The following is a 22,911-nucleotide window of genomic DNA, read 5'->3' on the forward strand; positions in this document are numbered from 1 at the left end:
GAATGGTAATATGAAAGACTTATTTTTTGTCGATTCTGTCACGGAATTCTTCTGTTGAAGGAAAGGCAGACCAAAACGCGGCGTGGTTTGTGTTCATCTTGATATTTAATTAAAGAAAGAACTGAACACTGAATACAAAAACAATAAACAAATGACGACCGTGAAGCTAAATGACAACTGTGATGACACAAGCAATCAACATAGACAATCACCCACATACCTAAGTATGATAATCAATCAGAGACAACTAATGACATCTGCCTCTGATTGAGAACCACACTAGGCCGAAACATACAAATCCCCAAATCATAGAAAAACAAACATAGACTGCCCACCCAACTCACGCCCTGACCATACTAAATAAATACAAAACAAAGGAAATGAAGGTCAGAACGTGACAGTACCCCCCCCCCCCCCCCCCCCCAAAGGTGCGGACTCCGGCCGCAAAACCTTAACCTATAGGGGAGGGTCTGGGTGGGCGTCTGTCCGCGGTGGCGGCTCTGGCGCGGGACGTGCACCCCACTTCACCATAGTCTTGGTCAGCTTCTGTGGCTTCCTAACCACGGTGACCCTTCTAAATGACCCCACTGGACAGAGGGGCAGCTCAGAACAGAGGGGCGGAAGCTCTGGACAGAGGGGCGGAAGCTCTGGACAGAGGGGCTCTGGCGCCTCTGGGCTGAGGGGCTCTGGCACCCCTGGGCTGAGGGGCAGCTCGGGACAGAGGGGCAGCTCGGGACAGAGGGGCAGCTCGGGACAGAGGGGCGGAAGCTCTGGCGCCTCTGGGTTGAGACTGGCAGCACTGGCGGCTCCTTGCAGACTGGCGGCACTGGCGGCGCTGGGCAGACTGGCGGGACACTGGCGGCGTTGGGCAGACGGGTGGCTCAGGCGGCGCTGGGCAGATTGGCGGCACCGGCGGCTCTGGGCAGACGGGTGGCTCAGGCGGCGCTGGGCAGACTGGCGACTATGATGGCGCTGGGCAGACGGGTAGCTCAGATGGAGACTGGCGACTCTGATGGCGCTGGGCAGACGGGAAGCTCCGGCAACGCTGGTGAGGAAGGCTCTGGTGCCTCTGGAATGAGGGGCTCTGGCGCCTCTGGACTGAGGGGCGGGAGCTCTGGCAGCGCCGGACAGGCGGGAGACTCCAGCTGCGCTGGAGAGGAGGAAGGCTCTGGCATCACTGGACAGGCGGGAGCACCTGTAGGGTGAGACGAGAGACAGCCTGGTGCGGGGGGCTGCCACCGGAGGGCTGGTGCGTGGAGGTGGTACCGGATAGACCGGACCGTGCAGGTGCACTGGAGCTCTTGAGCACCGAGCCTGCCCAACCTTACCTGGTTGAATGCTCCCGGTCGCCCTGCCAGTGCGGCGAGGTGGAATAGCCCGCACTGGGCTATGCAGGCGAACCGGGGACACCATGCGCAAGGCAGGTGCCATGTAAGCCGGCCCAAGGAGATGCACTGGAGACCAGATGCGTAGAGCCGGCTTCATGGCACTTGGCTCGATGCCCACTCTAGCCCGGCCGATACGGAGCTGGTATGTACCGCACCGGGCTATGCACCCACACTGGGGACACCGTGCGCTCCACAGCATAACAGGGTGCCTGCCCGGTCTCTCTCGCCCCCCGGTAAGCACAGGAAGTTGGGGCAGGTCTCCTACCTGGCCTCCCCCCAAGACATTTTTGGGGCTGACTCTCGGGCTTCCATCCGCTCTGCTGTGCTAGCTCCTCATAATGCCGCCTCTCTGCTTTTGTTGCCTCCAGCTCGGCTTTGGGGCGGCAATATTCCCCTGGCTCTGCCCAGGGTCCTTTCCCGTCAAGGATCTCCTCCCAAGTCCATTTCTCCAAATAGTGCAGCCTCTCCCACTGCTGCTGCTGCTCCTGCTGCTGCTGCCTCTGTTGCTTCTCCTGCTGCTGCTTTTGCTGTTGCCCATTACCACGCCGCTTGGTCCTGTTTTGGTGGGTGATTCTGTTACGGGATTCTTCTGTTGAAGGAAAGGCGGACCAGAACGCGGCGTGGTTTGTGTTCATCTTGATATTTAATTAAAGAAAGAACTGAACACTGAATACAAAAACAATATACAAATGACGACCGTGAAGCTAAATGAGAACTGTGATGACACAAGCAATCAACATAGACAATCACGCACAAACAAACAGTGCAACCCAGGCTACCTAAGTATGATTCTCAATCAGAGACAACTAATGACACCTGCCTCTGATTGAGAACCATACTAGGCCGAAACATACAAATCCCCAAATCATAGAAAAACAAACAGACTGCCCACACAACTCACGCCCTGACCATACTAAATAAATACAAAACAAAGGAAATAAAGGTCAGAATGTGACAGATTCTAGTGGAATATGTACCATTTCAAACTATACGCTTTGATAGAAATGTCATGGCTTATCAAGTTGAGCTCCCACACTTTGCACAGGCCACTGAATTAGTGGATGCTGAAAAGCTGGTTGATTTGACCTCTTATTACACAATTAGCAACAAGAGCCAAGCTTATGTACAAGTCAAATTGTCACGCCCTGACCATAGAGAGCCTTTTATTCTCTATGGTGGTTAGGTCGGGGTGTGACTAGGGTTGGGTATCTAGGTTATTGTAAGTCTATGTTGGCCTGGTATGGTTCCCAATCAGAGACAGCTGTTTATCGTTGTCTCTGATTGGGGATCATATTTAGACAGCCATTTCCCCCACTGTGTTTTGTGGGATCTTGTTTGTGTGTAGTGGCCTGTGATCACTCCATGACTTCACGTTTTCTTCTCTGTATTGTTTTTGTGAGTTTCATTTCAATTAAACATGTGGAATTCTACGTACGCTGCGCCTTGGTCCGACATTCATTATAACGATCGTGACACAAATACCATCTTGGGGATGTAATAGAATTGTACAACAGTTCAAATTACTCATAGTGTGTTCCCCAGATATGAAAAGTGTACTGTCTTTGTTCTGTACCTTATTTAGTCTACATGATTGCTGTGATGTGTGTAAGATTGACAATAAAACAGTGAACTCCATTTGGTCATTATCTGTTCTTAATATGTGAAGAGATGAAAAGGATAGGATGCTTGAAAGAAGAAATTCTGACTTCGACAAAGCAGTTTTGCACTTGTCAGTGTTGATCAAACAGCTTTATAATACTGGTAATTCTAGTTTCAAGCATTAAGTTACTCAGAACCAGTAATAAAATCCTAGTAACAAGTTATATTATCTTATTAAGATAATTAAGGACAAAAAAGCTTGAAACAAGTGAAATGCTCTAACATAAAACTGACTGGTAAGAAGATATATCTTGTCAGACAAAAAACACATTTTCCTGGCATCACTCAGCTGGGGCCCTCACCTCCTCCCTGTAGGCTCTCATTGTTGTTGGTAATCAGGATGCCACTGTTGTGTCATCAGCAAACTTGATGACTGAGTTAGAGACGGCCGGGGCCAGGCAGTCATGGGGGAATAGGCAGTACACGAGGGGCTGAGCACGCACCCCTGTTTTGAAGATCAGCATGGCGGGGGTGTTGTTGTCTACCTTTACCACTTGGGGTCGGCCCATCAGGAAGTCCAGGACCCAGTTGCACAGGGAGGGGTTCAGACCCAGGGCCCCTTAGCTTAGTGATGAGCTCGGAGGGCACTATGGTATTGAAGACTGAGCTGTAGTCAATGAACAGCATACTTACATAGGAATTTCTCTTGTCCAGCTGGGATAGGGCAGTGTTTAGTGCAATGGCGATTGCGTCATTCGTGGATCTGTTTGGCGATCAGCGAATTGTAGTGGGTCTAGTGTGTCGGGTAAGGTCTTGGGTGCTCATGGGTCTTTTTACATGGAAATGACCGCGACCAGAGATAGGGATGCAAGGACTGACCATCCATGAGATCAAAATGATAGTTTAAACCATGTTTTGAAGCTATACAGTGTTTAATACATGATTTACAAAAAAATGTAAAACAAGCTTACAATTTGGGTTCTGATGGGGTAAAACCGTTGATCTAAACTCATGAGGCATTTCTATGTTATATTTGTCAAGAATCAATGGCTTTATCATGAATTTTAAATTTTAAAAAGTGATGCACTTTCAATCACAGACTGTAGCTTCAAGATTTCTGAACGCTGTAACCTGTTCACACAGAAAATTTGACAAAATCTGACAAACTCTGAGTCATATAAAGATTCTACATGAACATTATTGTTTGCAAACAATTTGTTCTCCAAAAACATTCATTTTTAATGTGTCATTTAGTTTTTAAGACATTCATGACTTTCCCAAAATGCATTTATTTTTAATTTATGTAAATTCGTTTTTAAGACACGAACACACACACTGAATCGTGCAGACCGCTGCCGACATCTCTTCCCACATCGCAAAATTTCAGCACCACAGATAGATAGCACCATTACTCACGCTCAACCGAGAAATGCAGTTATAGGTAGGTTGGCTATGCTACAGTAGAGATGAAGAGTTATTTGGGTTGTCAGGTGTCAGCAGCAAACTCGATTTTTTTACGTCTAGCCTATGGATAATTATGGTTGGAATTTTCTTGCGACTTATTGACCGTAATGAGTATTCATTCGTGTTTAACAAATATATGTTTTAATGGCAGTTAACGTTCGTGGCCCCTAGACGAGACAACATGCCCAAATTGTCTTTGTAAAACAAACTTAGCCTACTAAAATGGTGTTTCAGAGAAAAAACTACAACAGGACACAAGTATCCTGAATGGCCAGTCATATAGCCTATATATTTTAAGGTACACAAGTGATTAGTAAACTTTTTGAACAAGTTTATGGTACATCCTTATTTCATACGGAAGACATCACAACTCTGACTAATGCTACGCTATTCCTGCTCCCTTTCCCCTGAAATACTCTTTCAACAGACTTCCACGAGCGTTGGATGGAAATACACAGAGTGGGCTAGGCTACCTACAGTCGGACTAGCACGAGTTTGACACAACACCTGAACTACTGCGTGCTTCAAAAACATAGCTGATTTTTGAGTTTATCGAAACCTCTGTATGCAACGCTGTCCACCAATTATCTTCAAAATGAATACGATACTTCTGAGTAACTTTGCGAAGTTTCTTTTATGCTGGAATGCAGTTTACCTACACGTTTACGCACAGGTAAGTAGGCTAGCCAATCGAGTGATATTGTTTATGTATTTTTTGTGGAGGAATTAATCCATAGGGTTTACCCCTGTTTTGTTACAGGAGCCTACACTGTTCATATAATAAACCATACACATACGGAAATTTGCATGACCATTTTACATAGGCTACCAGCAACATGATGCTAGATAATATACACTGAGTGCACAAAACATTAGGAACACCTTCTCTTTCCACGACAGACTGACCAGGTGAATCAAGGTGAAAGCTATGATCCCTTATTGATGTCAATCAGTATAGATGAAGGGGAGGAGACAGGTTAATGAAGGATTTTTAAGCCATGAAACAATTTAGACATGGAATGTGTATGTGTGCCATTCAGAAGGTGAATGGGCAAGACAAAATATTGAAGTGCCTTTCAACTGGGTATGGTAGTATGTGACCGTTTGAGTGTTTCAAGAACTGCAACGCTGTTGGATTTTTCACGCTCAACAGTTTCCCCTGTGTATCAAAAATGGTCCAACACCAAAAGGACATCCAGCCAACTTGACACAACTGTGGGATGCATCCCTGTGGAGCGCTTTTGACACCTTGTAGAGTCCATGCCTCGACAGAACAGTATTAACCTATGTCTAGTTGACAAAGTTCTTGGCATAATGAATTTGGTAGCTTTTTTCTTGCATCCACAATTCCCTATTCCTCTACTCCTTTACCATTTCCTCTCTGTCTATCTTTTTAAAATATTTATTCTGTAAATAATGGGAAAACTAAGATGGATTTTTCTAAATATTTTCATTTACAAAGTGGTGGCCATCATCCAATGTCTTTTTCCCACATGATGTTTCTTCCTTTGGTGCTATTTCATATGGAAATGTCATCAGTTATGTATTGTTATTCAGCTATGCCTGCTTCCATACTCATCAGTCAGTGTTTGCATATACATTGTTGACTGGTACTCAACATCCACTGTCTCCTTGAATGCATTTAAATGAGGCGGAAGTATGAGCACAGTGCATCAGCATGTGTGTATGTGGCGATTGCTTACTGTGATGTATATGACTTATTTTTAATTTATGAAGTATGTATGTCACTGTAATTATGACATTTAGATTTTTATCAACATTTTTAATATCAAAGTCACTTTACCATTTCTGCTCTTGTCATCTATAAGATCCAAATGATCTCTGGGGTGAAGATTACCCTAGGTACATACCTTGGATCAGCTTCCCCTCTCAAATCCTAACCTTAACCATTAGTGGGGGAAATGCTATTCTGACCCAAGATCATCATCTAAAGGGGCAATTTTTTGAATCAATGCTGCAATCTACTCTGTAGGTTCATCCAGAGGTCGGCCTCACAGCACAGGAGCAGATGTACCTACTGTATGATGTCAAAGTTGAGTGTCATCAGAACATCTCTACACACAACCCTGCAGGTGGGCACGTACATCATTTTACTCTTTGGGCAGCATAGGAAATGTACCAACTTTTTTGTATGTGTTTCTGTAATTGATACCCACTAAGCAGATGATTGGTCTACCTAGCTTTACCAGAGCCCCATTGGCCAGCGTGTTTCCAGGTGGATCCAGACAGATCTTTATGGCAGAGCCACCCACCATACTTCATCCTTTCTCGAGAGACCAAATCCCATAACTTTACCTGTTATTGCCTCCTGCGTATTGGAAAAGGGGTTGTGTTTTGAGACTCTAGCCTGCTCCACGTCTGCCCACATTCTCCCAGGCTTCAATCAGAGATTGGAGTTGGTAAAAGAGACTGGATATGGTGCTGCTGCATGTACACTTTGACACACTGAACTCCTTGCATTTCTCACAATGTCAGTCAATGTTCAACATGAGATTTACTGAATTGAGTAATGCTTTCAGCAAAAAAAGTGTTCTGATATATTTATCCAAATGATTTATTATCCACCCCCAATGTTTAATTGGGGGCTCTTGAGACAACTTTTGATACAGCATGGATGAAAACTACAACTACAGAAGTGGCCTTAGGTAGGGGGGAAAAGAACTGGGATGATGGCCACCACTTAGTAAACGAAAACATTTCTAAAAATTCGTCTTAGTTTTCCCATATAGGCACTCTTGACGAACGGAGGGAGGAACCTCTTGAAAAGCCTTTATTTACTTGGAATACCACTGCAATTTGATTAGACAAAGATGACTTAAGATCACAGATATTATGCCGTGTTTCTCCCTAGCCACAGAATCTGTGAGTGCTGAAATGTGGATTTATTCCATTCATTTGAATCTGCCAATTTACCAGTCCCAAACCCGCAGTTGTTTCTCTTTCTGGCTGCTGCTCTCCATATTATTGTCCGCCCACATTCTGTAGCAGTGTGAGAGCTGGATAAAAACAAACCGCTTTGTGTGTTTGATCCAGAATCTACCAGTCATTAAAACCAGGTGGGAGAATAGAAATATCAGAACATAAACAGATATTGGAGCATAATGGCTAATTAGAGTGTATGTGTTGTTTGGTGACTGTTTAAATATAAACAGACCAGCATCTGATACCCATCCAAATTTTGTCATGACGGAAGTATTACGGTTTCACTGGGAGGCAACATGAAAATACATTTTGCTAAGAGCATTAGAGAGGTCGGACACTGATGTTGTGGCAATTAGGCCTGACTTGCAGTCCGTGTTCCAATTCATCCCAAAGGTGTTCGATGGGGTTGAGGTCAGGGCTCTATGCAGGCCAGTCAAGTTCTTCCACATCGATCTCGACACACCATTTCTGTATGGACCTCAATTTGTGCACGGGGGCATTGTCATGCTGAAACAGGAAAGGGCCTTCCCCAAACTGTTTGCCACAAAGTTGGAAGCACAGAATCGTATGGAATGTCATTGTATGTTGAAGCATTAACATTTCCCTTCACTGGAACTAAGGGGCCTAGCCCGAACCATGAAAAACAGCCCCAGACCATTATTCCTACTCCACCAATGCACAGTTGTCACTATGCATTCAGGCAGGTAGAGTTCTCCTGGCATCCGCCAAAGCCAGATTCGTCCGTCGGACTGCTAGATGGGGAAGCGTGATTCATCATTCCAGAGAATTGCATTTTTACTGCTCCAGAGTCCAATGGCGGTGAGCTTTACATCACTCCAGCTGACGCTTGGCATTGCGCGTGGTGATCTTAGGCTTGGGTGCGGTTCCACAAACAGTTCTTGTGCTGACGTTGCTTCCAGAGGCAGTTTGGATCTCGGTAGTGAGTGTTGCAACCGAGGACAGAGGATTGTTACGTGCTACACGCTTCAGCACTCGGCTGTCCCGTTCTGTGAGCTTGTGTGGCCTACCACTTCGTGGCTGAGCTAATGTTGCTCTTAGACATTTCCACTTCACAATAAGAGCACTTACAGTTGACCCGGGCAGCTGAAATAGCCAAATCCACTAATTTGATGGGGTGTCCACATATGTTTGTAAACATTCTGTCTTTCGTGCTCATTCTTTTACCAGTGTTTGGTTCTTATTTTTCAGAGTAAATAACACATGGACACTAGAGAAGCTAACAAAGCTTAATTATGTCCAAAGGTTCTGTACAGCTGTAATTCAAACAACCAAACATTTCTCACATCACAGATATATATATATCCCACATAAGACACTCCTCCTTCTCTCCAATAATTTCATTTTATGGTTCTACAGGAAAAGAGTAACAGGATATTAAACCCTTATTACTCCCTTCAGCTGCATCTGACCTCACCTCCTGACCTCAACCCCTCCTTCACCTAATCCACAGATGTACATCTGTCTTTCCTGTATCAATTCAGTGCTCTCCTCCCGTACCCCAACACATTCCAACGCCATCTGGCTTTCTACAGAGAACCATTAACTTCAGACATAAAACCCCAGTCTCTTTCACTCCTAATATTCTATGCTTCTTCTCTATCATTCTATTTAATATCTCAATGTTCAACATTTTGAATCCAACACCAGGTACTGCTGGAATGTTTACCAATGGCATGCATCTTTTTTGTAGGAAATTACACTGGTCTCTGAAAACATTTATAAGGTATTTAAAAAGTATAAATAGTGCTCACTTTAGATTAGGGACTGAAAAATGACTTTACTAATCACATAATTTTTTATAAATGCCATATAAATGGTTTATTGTGGACCCTTAATAAAATAAAGTGTTACCAAAATGACATCAATGAAACAACTTATTGGCTAAATGATATGCTGCCTTTTCATTAGAGTAAAATAAATAAACATTTACAAAATTGTATAACCCCACTTCCCCTCAATCAGTGGTGTATTTGGTTTTTCCAGATAACTTAATCCAGATCTAAATGATCTTGCGGTCCCCTATAAGATTGCGTTCTCTTTTCAATTTTAAATGACGGGGCATTCTGTGATTGGTTCACCCATTTGAGCCTTTAAATTGATGATATATAGCAATTATATAGCTCTGTTGTTTTATTCCGAGATTGTCCCTTTAAAGACAACGGTCCAATTCTAACCATTATTGGCCACCGTATTACTGCCAGGTGTTCTCTCGTTAAACCATCAATACGAGCTAAGATCACCCACACACCTGATCTCAGTTGCAACCATTATTAGCCATCATATTACCACTCCCTTGGTGGTAACAGGGTCGCTGTTAACTTCAAAGATGGTAATTGAGCAGCCTAAGGATGGCTGTATCTACAGTATTTGAGAATCATTCTATACATCTGAAATAAAGTATTTTCTCATTTACCATGACAAATCTACAGTGGCATTTTTCCATACACATTATGTATTGAAAACTCATGTTGGTGTACATGAGTATAAAACAAAATATTTGCTTCTAATTTATGTAATCCATTCATTTTAACTTGGTTTAATACAGTAGGGTTATGGACATTTTAAGAGAGAAAAGTACAATATTTCTGAACATTGTCCATGTTTAAAATTGTAATTTAAATCAAGCCTATCCTGATTATGTTAATATTTATTTTAATCAAAAGGCGTCGTATTCTAATAAAATTAATTAAAATTGCACAAATTATATTATAATTATGTTGACATGAAACAGTTGTATGATATAGACTCAATTATTACAATAAGTATTTTACATTCATTCATTAGGCTACAAGCCTTATGATTGTCAATGCTCTTATAGGTCATTATTTAATTGTGGTGGGAATAGAGAACCAGAAGCAGCTGTCAAACACGGTAACAACGAGACATCAACTAATCTACACGTAAATCTTGTGGGTTTTTTGTTTGAATCCTGAATATTTTAACACGCAGGTTTATGTAATCTCCCGTAAGTGTTTTAAGAAAACCAGTGCTAATATACTGTAGTGTGTGGAGATGAGCTTCTTCTTTACAATTGGCCAAACATGTTCACTTAATGTCATGGGATTATGTAAGCATAATCTTTGTTGTAAGAGGTGTTGTATCCAGACCCTGGTCAAGTATATGCATGACAATGTTCGAGTTGTGCTTGATTTAGTGTACACTCGTAGAAAAAAATATTACGAAATGGTTCTTTGGCTGTCCCCATAGGCACAGGAGAACCTTTTTTGGTTCCAGGTAGAACTCTTTTGGGTTCCATGCAGAACCCTTTGTGTCTACAAGGAATCAAAAAGGGTTACTCAAAGCATCCTCTTATGGGAACAGCCGAAGAGCCCTTTTAGGTTGTAGATAGGGGGAAAAATGCTAAGAGTGTAGTTGTACTTTTTGGGACTATAACAGATACATTAGATTTTATTGACAAAGAGATATGCTAACTGTGGGTAACAGTCATTCAAGTGATTCACATTTCCTGCTATCTAACCAAATGACACCTGCATCTCCTAGATGTAGTCACCGAAAAACGACACGAGGGAAAAAGTTGGTCACTCACTCACTCCTCCAACGACATGACATTCATTTTTTTTGCACTGCATCAATCACCAGTGCTGTTGAATGCAGCATAACAAATGTATGGTGCACTCAAAATGTATTGTGTTTGAGTAGCCAGCCTAGGCTACTGCTCAAATGTTTCTGTATCTGTCCAACATGTTTCTTCTTTGCACGGTGTTTTGTTTTTTGGTTATTCATTGTCAAGCTTTAAAAACCGAAGCCAGGCTGCAACATTTTAGTAGCCTAGCAAGGACTGGTGCATGAGTCCTACACTTCACTTTCTCTCTGCTGTACGTTGTAAACGGGACACATGAAAGCAGCACAATTGAAGTTGAATTCACAGATTCAGGGCACATCAGGCAATAATTTCATAAAGTAGATGTCTCAACTAATTTATACTCGCTTGTGTGTCCTATTTGGGCTGTGGGCCTTGCTTGACACATGCGCTAGCCAATTAGCCACATTATGACTAACTTGTGATCATTGTCCTTGCTAGTTTGATTGTATTTGACATTTCCAGCCTTACAGTTGTCCGTTTTTGTCAAAATATTGGGTCACTGAAACTGAAACACTGCATCCCAAATGGGTGGAGGCAGCAAATGTACCAGGCCATCTGTGATTTACAACCTGATAGCAATATCTTTTGGACCACCAAGAAATGTATTGGTAAAGGATATTAATCATGCATTGAACCACATCCATTTATTCTTCCAACAATTCCTTACTTTACGTCATGGAATTTTGAGTAAAATAGAACCTATTTGTAAAACCTCATCAACTATAAACTATAAACTGGGAATTTGATATTTTTGACTGATATTATGATTGTCTGTTTGTTTCATATCTTCAAAGTAGTTAAAACACTGTCAGTTCCACTTTGTCTTTCACACTGTCCGCACATGTGTTGACCTGGCAAGTGGGTTCCAAACCCCAATATGGCACATTTCCTGTCTGTCAGTTTAAATCGATACAACATGCGTTGATGTCTCAAATGATAATGTGACTCAAGCCAGCTATAATCAGATCCAATTTGGCTCTGAGATAATGAAGTATGACAATATACGCATAGGAAGGCTACTGCAGCTGAGACACTGAAGCATACAAATATCCACTTCTCTTTAGACCTGGATTGCTTCTTATTTTCTCTCCCACTTAGGTCTTTATTACTCAGTCTCAGGTCACGTCCCAAATGGCACTAAAGGTAGTGCACTATAAAGGGAACAGGGTGCCATTTGGGATGCACACCCAACCTAGTCACTTGTTTCACTGAACCATCGGGAGGGCTAGCTGACAAAAGGCGACAACCTATTACTCATAGTGCTCTCCCACTAGCCTACTCATCTGGTGGACAGATAGTATATATAGCTGTAATGACTATGAGCAATGTTCTTGCACTTGTTGCTAATGAGTGACTCATAAGCTTTGTCTTCCCATCTCACCCTCTCATCGTGGAATATAGATTCATATTAGAAATGTGTTTAATCAAGGAAGTTTAAATAGACATAGTGGAAGACATTTTTTTTTCTCCTTGGAGCCGAGTTTTAGTATGTTGATCCTTCTTGAACTTGTTTCATTGATGAAATTGATGTGGACTGAGTGCACGCTGCTGGATATTTGCCCTTTCTTAAATTGAGTGGATCAATATCCAGTGTCCGCAGGATTACCAGCACATACCATGGACAGGCACAAAAGCAACAAGTCAATGAAACCTTTCAATGATAATGCCTCGAGTTCCATAGCAGTGATTTCTTTTAAATTCAGATTTATCTGAAGGAGTGTCCATGGGATTTGGCCTGGGAGCCTCCGTTCCCTTGATGACAATACCCTCCAACACAATGTCCAAATAATGTCACTTATGAACGTAAAAGCGTCAAATATATACATCACACATATTGACGTTTGTGATTGTGAAGATTTGACGTATAATGGCAATATGTCAGTAAATGTTACATATTTGGCATATCACCATAGTATATTATCTAGTGATGGCACTAATATGGAAAATCCATACTAATATCACTTGAATTTTTTTTATATGATATATACAGTGGGGAGAACAAGTATTTGATACACTGCCGATTTTGCAGGTTTTCCTACTTACAAAGCATGTAGAGGTCTGTAATTTTTATTATAGGTACACTTCAACTGTGAGAGACGGATTCTAAAACAAAAATCCAGAAAATCACATTGTATGATTTTTAAGTAATTAGTTTGCATTTTATTGCATGACATAAGTATTTGATATTTGGTACAGAAACATTTGTTTGCAATTACAGAGATCATACGTTTCCTGTAGTTCTTGACCAGGTTTGCACACACTGCAGCAGGGATTTTGGCCCACTCCTCCATACAGATCTTCTCTAGATCCTTCAGGTTTCGTGGCTGTCGCTGGAAAATACGGACTTTCAGCTCCCTCCAAAGATTTTCTATTGGGTTCAGGTCTGGAGACTGGCTAGGCCACTCCAGGACCTTGAGATGCTTCTTAAGGAGCCACTCCTTAGTTGCCCTGGCTGTGTGTTTCGGGTCGTTGTCATGCTGGAAGACCCAGCCACGACCCATCTTCAATGCTCTTACTGAGGGAAGGAGGTTGTTGGCCAAGATCTCGCGATACATGGCCCCATCCATCCTCCCCTCAATACGGTGCAGTTATCCTGTCCCCTTTGCAGAAAAGCATCCTCAAAGAATGATGTTTCCACCTCCATGCTTCACGGTTGGGATGGTGTTCTTGGGGTTGTACTCATCCTTCTTCTTCCTCCAAACAAGGCGAAACAACGGCGAGTGGAGTGTAGACCAAAAAGCACAATTTTTGTCTCATCAGACCACATGACCTTCTCCCATTCCTCCTCTGGATCATCCAGATGGTCATTGGCAAACTTCAGATGGGCCTGGACATGCGCTGGCTTGAGCAGGGTGACCTTGCGTACGCTGCAGGATTTTAATCCATGACGGCGTAGTGTGTTACTAATGGTTTTCTTTGAGACTGTGGTCCCAGCTCTCTTCAGGTCATTGACCAGGTCCTGCCGTGTAGTTCTGGGCTGATCCCTCACCTTCCTCATGATCATTGATGCCCCAGGAGGTGAGATCTTGCCATGGAGCCCCAGACCGAGGGTGATTGGGGCGGCAGGGTAGCCTAGTGGTAACCGGAAGGTGGCAAGTTCAAACCCCAGAGCTGACAAGGTACAAATCTGTCGTTCTGCCCCTGAACAGGCAGTTAACCCACTGTTCCTAGGCCGTCATTGAAAATAAGAATTTGTTCTTAACTGACTTGCCTAGTTAAATAAAGGTTTTGAAATAATAAAGAAAATTGACCGTCATCTTGAACTTCTTCCATTTTCTAATAATTGCGCCAACAGTTGTTGCCTTCTCACCAAGCTGCTTGCCTATTGTCCTGTAGCCCATCCCAGCCTTGTGCAGGTCTACAATTTACCCCTGATGTCCTTACACAGCTCTCTGGTCTTGGCCATTGTGGAGAGGTTGGAGTGTGTTTGATTGAGTGTGTGGACAGGTGTCTTTTATACAGGTAACGAGTTCAAACAGGTGCAGGTAATACAGGTAATGAGTGGAGAACAGGAGGGCTTCTTAAAGAAAAACTAACAGGTCTTTGAGAGCCGGAATTCTTACTAGTTGGTAGGTGATCAAATACTTATGTCATGCAATAAAATGCCAATTAATTACTTACAAATCATACAATGTGATTTTCTGGATTTTTGTTTTAGATTCCGTCTCTCACAGTTGAAGTGTACCTATGATAAAAATTACAGACCTCTACATGCTTTGTAAGTAGGAAAACCTGCAAAATCGGCAGTGTATCAAATACTTGTTCTCCCTACTGTATATATTGGTTTTATAAAAACATTCTTTTTACTTTCCTTTTCACCTCCACGGCTCTGTGAAGTCCAGACAAGTGCTTTCTGATTGCTCATTGGACCACATGTGAACGTTAAAACTACAGTTTAAATAAGTCCATTCACCACGAATTGGCCCATAATCAGACAATTAAATCACTAAGTTGAGAGCCTGTGAGAAGGTCTATGAGAGGGGTTTGTTCATGCAGGAACAGTCATGTACAGTATGGGTTTTTACATAATAGTGCAAGTTAACAGGAAGGTTAATCCAATGTCATAATATGCCGTCCATATATTGATATCAAATGCAAATAAACCAATATCATATAAAATGATCAGTATTGATGCCCACCACTAACATTACCTTACTCCCTTTTCCCACTACGTGTCCAGATGATCTCTGTCCCCCTGGCTGGGATGGTCTTATCTGTTGGCCCCAGGGATCCACCGGAGTGCTAACCAAGGTCCCCTGCCCCAGCTACATCTACGACTTCAACCATCAAGGTATTGGGGTATAGATAGGCAACACACTTACTATACTCATGGAGACAGATTTACTAAGCGTTTGCGCTAGGTGCAAAAGTTTGCCTTTTTTTTGTTGAAAGAAATTTTTGTTTACACTTTACCTTAAAGCTAGAATATTTAGTTGCTATATAAATTTTTGGACATTAATGGTAGACACCCATTGATTCTTGAAGAATATACACTGAGTATACAAAGCATTAGGAACACCTGCTCTTTCCATGATCAGGTGAATCCAGGGGAAAGCTATGATACCTTATTGATGTAACTTGTTAAATCCACTTCAGTCAGTGTAGATGAATGGCAGGAGACCGGTTAAAGAAGGATTTTAAAGCCTTGAGACAATTGAGACCTGGATTGTGTATGTGTGCCATTCAGAGGGTGAACGGGCAAGCCAAAAATTGTAAGTGGCTTTGAACGGGGTATGGTACTAGGTGCCAGGCGCACCGGTTTGTGTCAAGAACTGCAACGCTGCTGGGTTATTTACGCTCAACAGTTTCCCGTGTGTCAAAAATAGTCCAGGACATCCAGCCAACTTGACACAACTGTGGAAAACAGTTGAGTCAACATGGGCCAGCATCCCAAGCAATGTACATGTAATGGATTTAACGTATTGAATTGTTTGATGAGCATGGAAACGACGTAAACCATATCCCATGGCCGTCTCAGTCACGAGATCTCATTCCAATTGAACACTTATGGGAGATTCTGGAGCGGCGCCTGAGGCAGCGTTTTCCACCACAAACAAAACAACAAATTATATAATTTATTTTTGAAGAATGGTCCCTCCAATAGAGTTCCAGACACTTGTAGAATCCATTCCAAGTTTGCTTTGAAGCTGTTCTGGCTCGTGGTGGCCCAACGCCCTATTAAGATGCTTTAAGTTACTGTTTCCTTTTGTTTTGGCGGTTACCTGTATGTTGCAATGTAAATGACCAGACCGTGTGTGTCCAGGTCATGCATACAGGAAGTGTGACGTCAACGGTTCCTGGGTTTCTGTGGAGGGGTTGAACCGAACGTGGTCCAATTATTCCGACTGCTTGAGATTCCTTTTACCTGGTCAAGAGGAGGAAAAGGTAATCCCAATCACCACTTCAGTCACGCCAAAAATGCCAATTAACATTGTTGTGGTTGCAGACTTGACTCATGACAATACTTGAGTTGCTCTGACTCACGCTAACAGCGTAGCTACACTGGGGCGTTGGGAAAACGGTAGGTTTTAAGCTTATGCTAGACGCCTACATTTTTGCCGGTGTAAACAGTGTAGCTTGTTAGATGCACGAGCATTTCACTACACTCGCATTAACATCTGCTAACCGTGTGTATGTGGCAAATGAAATTGGATTTGTTTTGAGCAGGCCTGTAAGATATCCATTTGTCTCTAGCAGGACTTCTTTGACCGGCTGTACGTCATGTACACCATTGGATATGCACTGTCCTTCATCTCTCTTCTAGGGGCCATTGTCATCATAGGCTACTTCAGGTAAGACAGCCTTGTGTCCCAACAATTGGTCCTTTCTCCAGAAGTTTACAAATTGTTTTTATTTTTAATTCTTATACCAGTCATTTCCTTTCAGCCATAGACCATTGCAGAACAGACATGTTCCCTAGTATCAGTGTTCTCTTCAATGACACGTTTTTGGTGCTCTATCCACCTGTGTAAATGCCACTGAGGTCATATAGCAGTAGGCCTCATCTGTTCATCACCATTTTCCAAAAACAGCAAACAAGTAAAGATAAATATCCTGCCTAATCATCTTGACTCGTCTCCAAATTCTCTGGGAAATGCCATCTCCAAGATAAAAAAAAATGCATTACCTGAAGACTAACTGGGTACAGCATGCCATTTCAATGTGGATATATGGCAACTTTCAACCATTTAAAAGCACCACGAAATTCAATTGGGAATACAATGTCATATTTTATATTTATACAACAACTTAATGTGTTATTACTGTGCTTCATGCAACAAATTGCAAAAATCACTGAAGCTGGAGACATGTCTCTCTCTCTAACTTTAAGCATCAGCTGTCAGAGCAGCTTACTGTACCTGCACACAGCCAATCTGTAAATTGCACACCCAACTACCTCATCCCCATATTGTTATCTTCTTGCTCTTTTGCACCCCAGTATCTCTACTTGCACATCATCATCTGCACATCTCTCACTCCAGTGTTAATGCTAAATTGTAATTATTTCGCCTCTATGGCCTATTTATTGCCTTACCTCCCTACTCTTCTACATTTACACACACTGTACATAGATTTTTCTATTGTGTTATTGACTGTGCGTTTGTTTATGTGTAACTCTGTGTTGTTGTTTTTGTCGCACTGCTTTGCTTTATCTTGGCCAGGTCACAGTTGTAAATGAGAACTTGTTCTCAACTGGCCTACCTGGTGAAATAAAAATAAACAAAATAAAAATGAATCAAATAGCACAACCAAATGACCTGGATTACATATGAGATTACATTAAAAGTACATAGTGCAAGTGATCAATGCTGTTCAATATTCTCCACAGGTTATTATAGAAATTGTAAAGATCTGCACAGACCTGCGACCTTTGTATGCTATCTTGAACATGCACACTTTCTTTGATTACATAAGAAGACATTTATAGTTACAGTAGGCTAACCTCAACATTTGGTCATGGATGTGTGACTCATTTTAAGGTTGAATTAACACTGTTACATTAGTTTGTAAGAGCCTTAACTTTAGGCTGTTTGCTGTATTACAAAATGATTATTGAATTGTAATTGTGTTTGGTTGACAACTCAGCCAAATGTCAACATTTTAAAGGATATCTAATTCTTGGATAGTTTCATCTGAGCCACTGGCTTAATCCTATTCTTAATTTGAGGGGGGTGGGAGTAGTTGGAGACGTGAATCCAACATATAATTTTTTAACTTGTCGAAAAGTTAACAGGCTATTTACTGTATTGCAAAACTGAATTGTGTTTGGTTGTCAACACAACCACATATCAACATTTAATGAGATGTATATTTTGTGCCACTGACTTAGTCTGGCCTTAATTCCAGTTTGTCTACATATTAAATATTGATTTGTTGGATTCATGTCTCCAACTCAACCAAGAATCAAAGTTAAAGAATAGGACTGCCATAATTCCCTAATAACAGAGGAAAACACGCTTTGTACAAGTTAAAGAATAGGACTGCCATAATTCCCTAATAACAGAGGAAAACACGTTTTGTACAAGTTAAAGAATAGGACTGCCATAATTCCCTAATAACAGAGGAAAACACGTTTTGTACAAGTTAAAGAATAGGACTGCCATAATTCCCTAATAACAGAGGAAAACACGTTTTGTACAAGTTAAAGAATAGGACTGCCATAATTCCCTAATAACAGAGGAAAACACGTTTTGTACAAATTAAAGAATAGGACTGCCATAATTCCCTAATAACAGAGGAAAACACGTTTTGTACAAGTTAAAGAATAGGACTGCCATAATTCCCTAATAACAGAGGAAAACACGTTTTGTACAAGTTAAAGAATAGGACTAAATCAAATTTATTCGACTAGATTTTGGCCTATTCTTTAACTTTGATTCTTGGTTGAGTTGGAGACGTGAATCCAACATATCAGTGCTTTTCATTATGAGTTGTCAATATTTATTTTATTTAACCTTTATTTAACCAGGTAGGCAAGTTGAGAACAAGTTCTCATTTACAATTGCGACCTGGCAAATATCATGAATGCAATTAGAAAAGGAAGTATTACTCTCAAGCATCTTCCCTCAGTATTTCCCAAGTGGCTCAGCGGTCTAAGGCACTACAGACACCCTGGTTTGAATCTAGGCTGTATCACAACCGGCTGTGTTGGGAGTCCCATAGGGCAGTGCACAATTGGCCCAGCGTTGTCCGGGTTTGACCAGTGTAAGCCGTCATTGTAAATAAGAATTTGTTCTTAACTAGTTAAATAAAGTTTAAATTCAAAAACACAAAAACACAGTACACTGTAAACCTAACTCAAATGGTCTGAGGAAACTGATTGTGGGGAACCATTTTGATTTTAAAAACTGGAATTTAGTGTATTTTACTCAATTCAGGTTATTTTATTCAATTCAGGTTACTCAATGCAGTTTGGCTTCATACGGTATATGTATTAAAAGTACATTTCTAAATTCCTCTCAACACAATAAACTAGGTTTAAATGCCAAAAACAAAAATGTAGATGCCTAGAATTTCTCGGTTTCGACCTAGGTTTCTTCCTTCTAGGTAGTTCTTCTTAGCCACTGTCCTTTTGCTACTGCTTTGCTTGCTCTTTGGGGTTTAGGCTGGGTAAAGCACTTTGTGACAACTACTGATGTAAAGGGGTTTTATAAAATGTATTTCATTGATTGAATATATTGATTGTTGAGCCTTAAGTGTTTTACCTCTGTCTGTCTGCCTGCCATGCAGACGCCTCCACTGCACTAGGAACTACATCCACATGCACATGTTCATGTCCTTCGTGCTGCGTGCTGTCAGCATCTTTGTCAAAGACAAGGTGGTCCACACCAACGGAGGTCTGCAGGAATTTGACACAGCGCTCATGGACAACTACAAGACCATCTCTGCTAAGCCTCTTGACAAATCCCAGTTTGTGAGTACAGTAATGTTCTTCCCTTCAACTGCAAGGTCAGTTTGTTTGTTGTATGAAATGCACTTAAAAGCTTGCTCTCAAGTGTCAGCAGCACAACATATGGGGGGGTCGATAAATACACATCGAATACAAGACATTGAAAATCTAAATTACATAAAATGTTATTGATCGCATACATGTATTTAGCCAGATGTTATTGTGGGTGTAGCGAAATGCTTGTGTTCCTAGCTCCAATAGTGTAGTAATATATAACAATACACAACAATACACACACATTTTAAAAGTAAAAGAACAGAATTAAGAAATATTAGGATGATCAATGAGTCCAGAGTATAAATATACAGTCCCTTTGGCAGGTATTCATACACCTTGACCATTTCTACATTTGGTTACGTTACAGCCTTATTCTAAAACAAATATATATTTTTAAATGCATCAGCAATCTGCACACATAATATACATTTTTGCACATTTTTATAAAAAAATAAAAAACTGAAATATCACATTTACATAAGTATTCAGACCCTTTGATATGAGACTTGAAATTGAGCTCAGGTGCATCCATTGATTATCCTTAAGATGTTTCTACAACTTGATTGGAGTCCCCCTGTGGTAGATTCAAATGGCTGGACATGATTTGGAAAGGCATACACCTGTCTATATAAGGTCCCACAGTTGACAGCGCATATCAGAGCAAGAAACCAAGGAATTGTCCGTAGAACTCCAAGACAGGATCGTGTCATGGCACAGATCTGGGGAAGGGTACCAAAAAAAGTCTGCAGTGTTGAAGGTCCACAAGATCACAGTGGCCTCCATCATTCTTAAATGGAAGAAGTTTGGAACCACCAGGCCGCCTGGCCAAACTTAGCAATCAAGGGAGAAGGGTCAGGGAGGTGACCAAGAACCCGATGGTTACTCTGACAGTGCTCTAGAGTTCCTCTGTGGAGATGGGAGAACCTTCCAGAAGGACAACCATCTCTGCAGCACTCCACCAATCAAGCCTTTATTGTAGAGTGGTCAGATGGAAGCCACTCCTGAGTAAAATGCACATGACAGCCCGCTTGGAGTTTGCCAAATGGCACCTAAAGACTCTTAAACCATGAGAAACAAGATTCTCTGGTCTGACAAAACCAAGATTGAACTCTTTGGCCTGAATGCCATGCATCAAAGTCTGGAGGAAACCTGGCACCATCCCTATGGTGAAGCATGGTGGTGGCAGCATCATGCTGTGGGAGAGTTTTTCAGCAGCAGGGACAGGGAGAGTAGTCAGGATCGAGGCAAAGATGAACGGAGAAAAGTACAGACAGATTCTTGATGAAAACCTGCTCCAGGTTCACCTTCAGAAGGTTCACCTTCCAACAGGTCAACGACCCTAAGCACACAGCCAAGACAACACAAGAGTTGTTTCGGGACAAGTCTCTGAATGTCCTTGAGTGGTCCAGCCAGAGCTGGGACTTGAACCCGATCGAACACCTCTGGAGAGACCTGAAAATAACTGTGCAGCAATTCTCCCCATCCAGCCTGACAAAGCTTGAGAGGATCTGCAGAAAAGAATGGGAGAAACTCCCCAAATACAGGTGTGACTCGAGGCTGTAATTGCTTCAACAAAGTACTGAGTAAAGGGTCTGAATACTTACACTACCATTTTCAAGTTTGGGGTCACTTTAATTTAATTAATAATTGTGTCCTTCAAACTTTGCTTTCACCAAAGAATTCTCCATTTGCAATTACAGCCTTGCAGACCTTTGACATTCTAGTTGTCAATTTATTGAGATAATCTGAAGAGATTTTACCCCATTGCTTCCTGAAGCACCTCCCACAAGTTGGATTGCCTTGATGGGCACTTCTTACGTACCATACGGTCAAGTTGCTCCGACAACAGCTCAATAGGGTTGAGATCCGGTGACTGTGCTGGCCACTCAATTATAGACAGAATACCAGCTGACTGCTTCTTCCCTAAATAGTTATTGCATAGTTTGGAGCTGTGCTTTGGGTCATTGTTCTGTTGTAGGAGGAAATTGTCCAAGTGCCGTCCACAGGGAATGGGCATGGCGTTGAAAAATGGAGGAATAGCCTTCCTTCTTCAAGATCCCTTTTACCCTGTACAAATCTCCCACTTCACCACCACCAAAGCACCCCCAGACCATCACATTGCCTTCACCATGCTTGACAGATGGCGTCAAGCACTCCTCGAGCATCTTCATGTTTTCTGCGTCTCACGAATGTTCTTCTTTGTGATCTGAACACCTCAAACTTAGATTCGTCTCTCCATAGCTTTTTTCCAACCTTCCTCTGCCCAGTGTCTGTGTTCTTTTGCCCATCTTAATATTTCATTTTTATTGGCCAGTCTGAGAAATTGCTTTTTCTTTGCAACTCTGCCTAGAAGATCAGCAGCCTCTTCACTGTTGACATTTGAGACTGGTGTTTTGCAGGTACTATTATTATTATTTTCATTTTTATTTTACTCCAATTTCGTGGTATCCAATTGGTGGTTACAGTCTTGTCTCATCGCTGCAACTCCCGTACGGGCTCAGGAGAGGCGAAGGTCGAGAGCCGCGCGTCCTCCGAAACCCAACCAAGCCGCACTGCTTCTTGACACAATGCCCACTTAACCCGGAAGCCAGCCGCACCAATATGTCGGAGGAAACACCGTACACCTGGCGACCGTGTCAGCATGCACTGCACCTGCACAGCCACAGGAGTCACTAGTGCGCGATGGGACAAGGACATCCCTGCCGGGCAAACCTTCCCCTAACCCGGACGACGCTGGGCCAATTGTGCGCCGCCCATGGGTCTCCTGGTCGCGGCCGGCTGCGACTGAGCCTGGGCTCGAACCCAGAATCTCTAGTTGCACACCTTAGATCACTGTGCCACTTGGGAGGCCTTTGCGGGTACTATTTAATGAAGCTGCCAGTTGAGGACTTCTGAGGCATCTGTTTCTCAAACTAGACACAAATGTACTTGTCCTCTTGCTCAGT

The 22,911-nt window shown here is 42.3% G+C and overlaps 1 protein-coding gene across 6 annotated transcripts in view; it reads left to right on the forward strand.

Moving 5' to 3' along the window:
* Window positions 1–4,303: 4,303 nt before the first annotated feature.
* Window positions 4,304–22,911, forward strand: part of LOC109906651 (parathyroid hormone 2 receptor) — a 38,016-nt gene continuing 19,408 nt past the window's right edge. For 2 of the 6 annotated variants that reach the window (XM_031792323.1, XM_031792325.1), the window contains exons 1-7: window positions 4,311–4,749; window positions 4,879–5,124; window positions 6,445–6,544; window positions 15,200–15,310; window positions 16,283–16,404; window positions 16,717–16,811; window positions 19,750–19,933. In XM_031792323.1, coding sequence (XP_031648183.1) covers window positions 5,017–5,124; window positions 6,445–6,544; window positions 15,200–15,310; window positions 16,283–16,404; window positions 16,717–16,811; window positions 19,750–19,933 — 720 coding nt within the window. In that variant the 5' untranslated portion in view covers window positions 4,311–4,749; window positions 4,879–5,016. Of the gene's footprint in view, window positions 4,750–4,878; window positions 5,125–6,444; window positions 6,545–15,199; window positions 15,311–16,282; window positions 16,405–16,713; window positions 16,812–19,749; window positions 19,934–22,911 lie in introns of all 6 variants that reach the window. The other 4 variants (XM_031792322.1, XM_020504471.2, XM_031792324.1 and 1 more) reach the window with 4 other exon arrangements.

Source organism: Oncorhynchus kisutch, linkage group LG16 (genome assembly GCF_002021735.2).
Source record: "Oncorhynchus kisutch isolate 150728-3 linkage group LG16, Okis_V2, whole genome shotgun sequence".
NCBI lineage: Eukaryota > Metazoa > Chordata > Actinopteri > Salmoniformes > Salmonidae > Oncorhynchus > Oncorhynchus kisutch.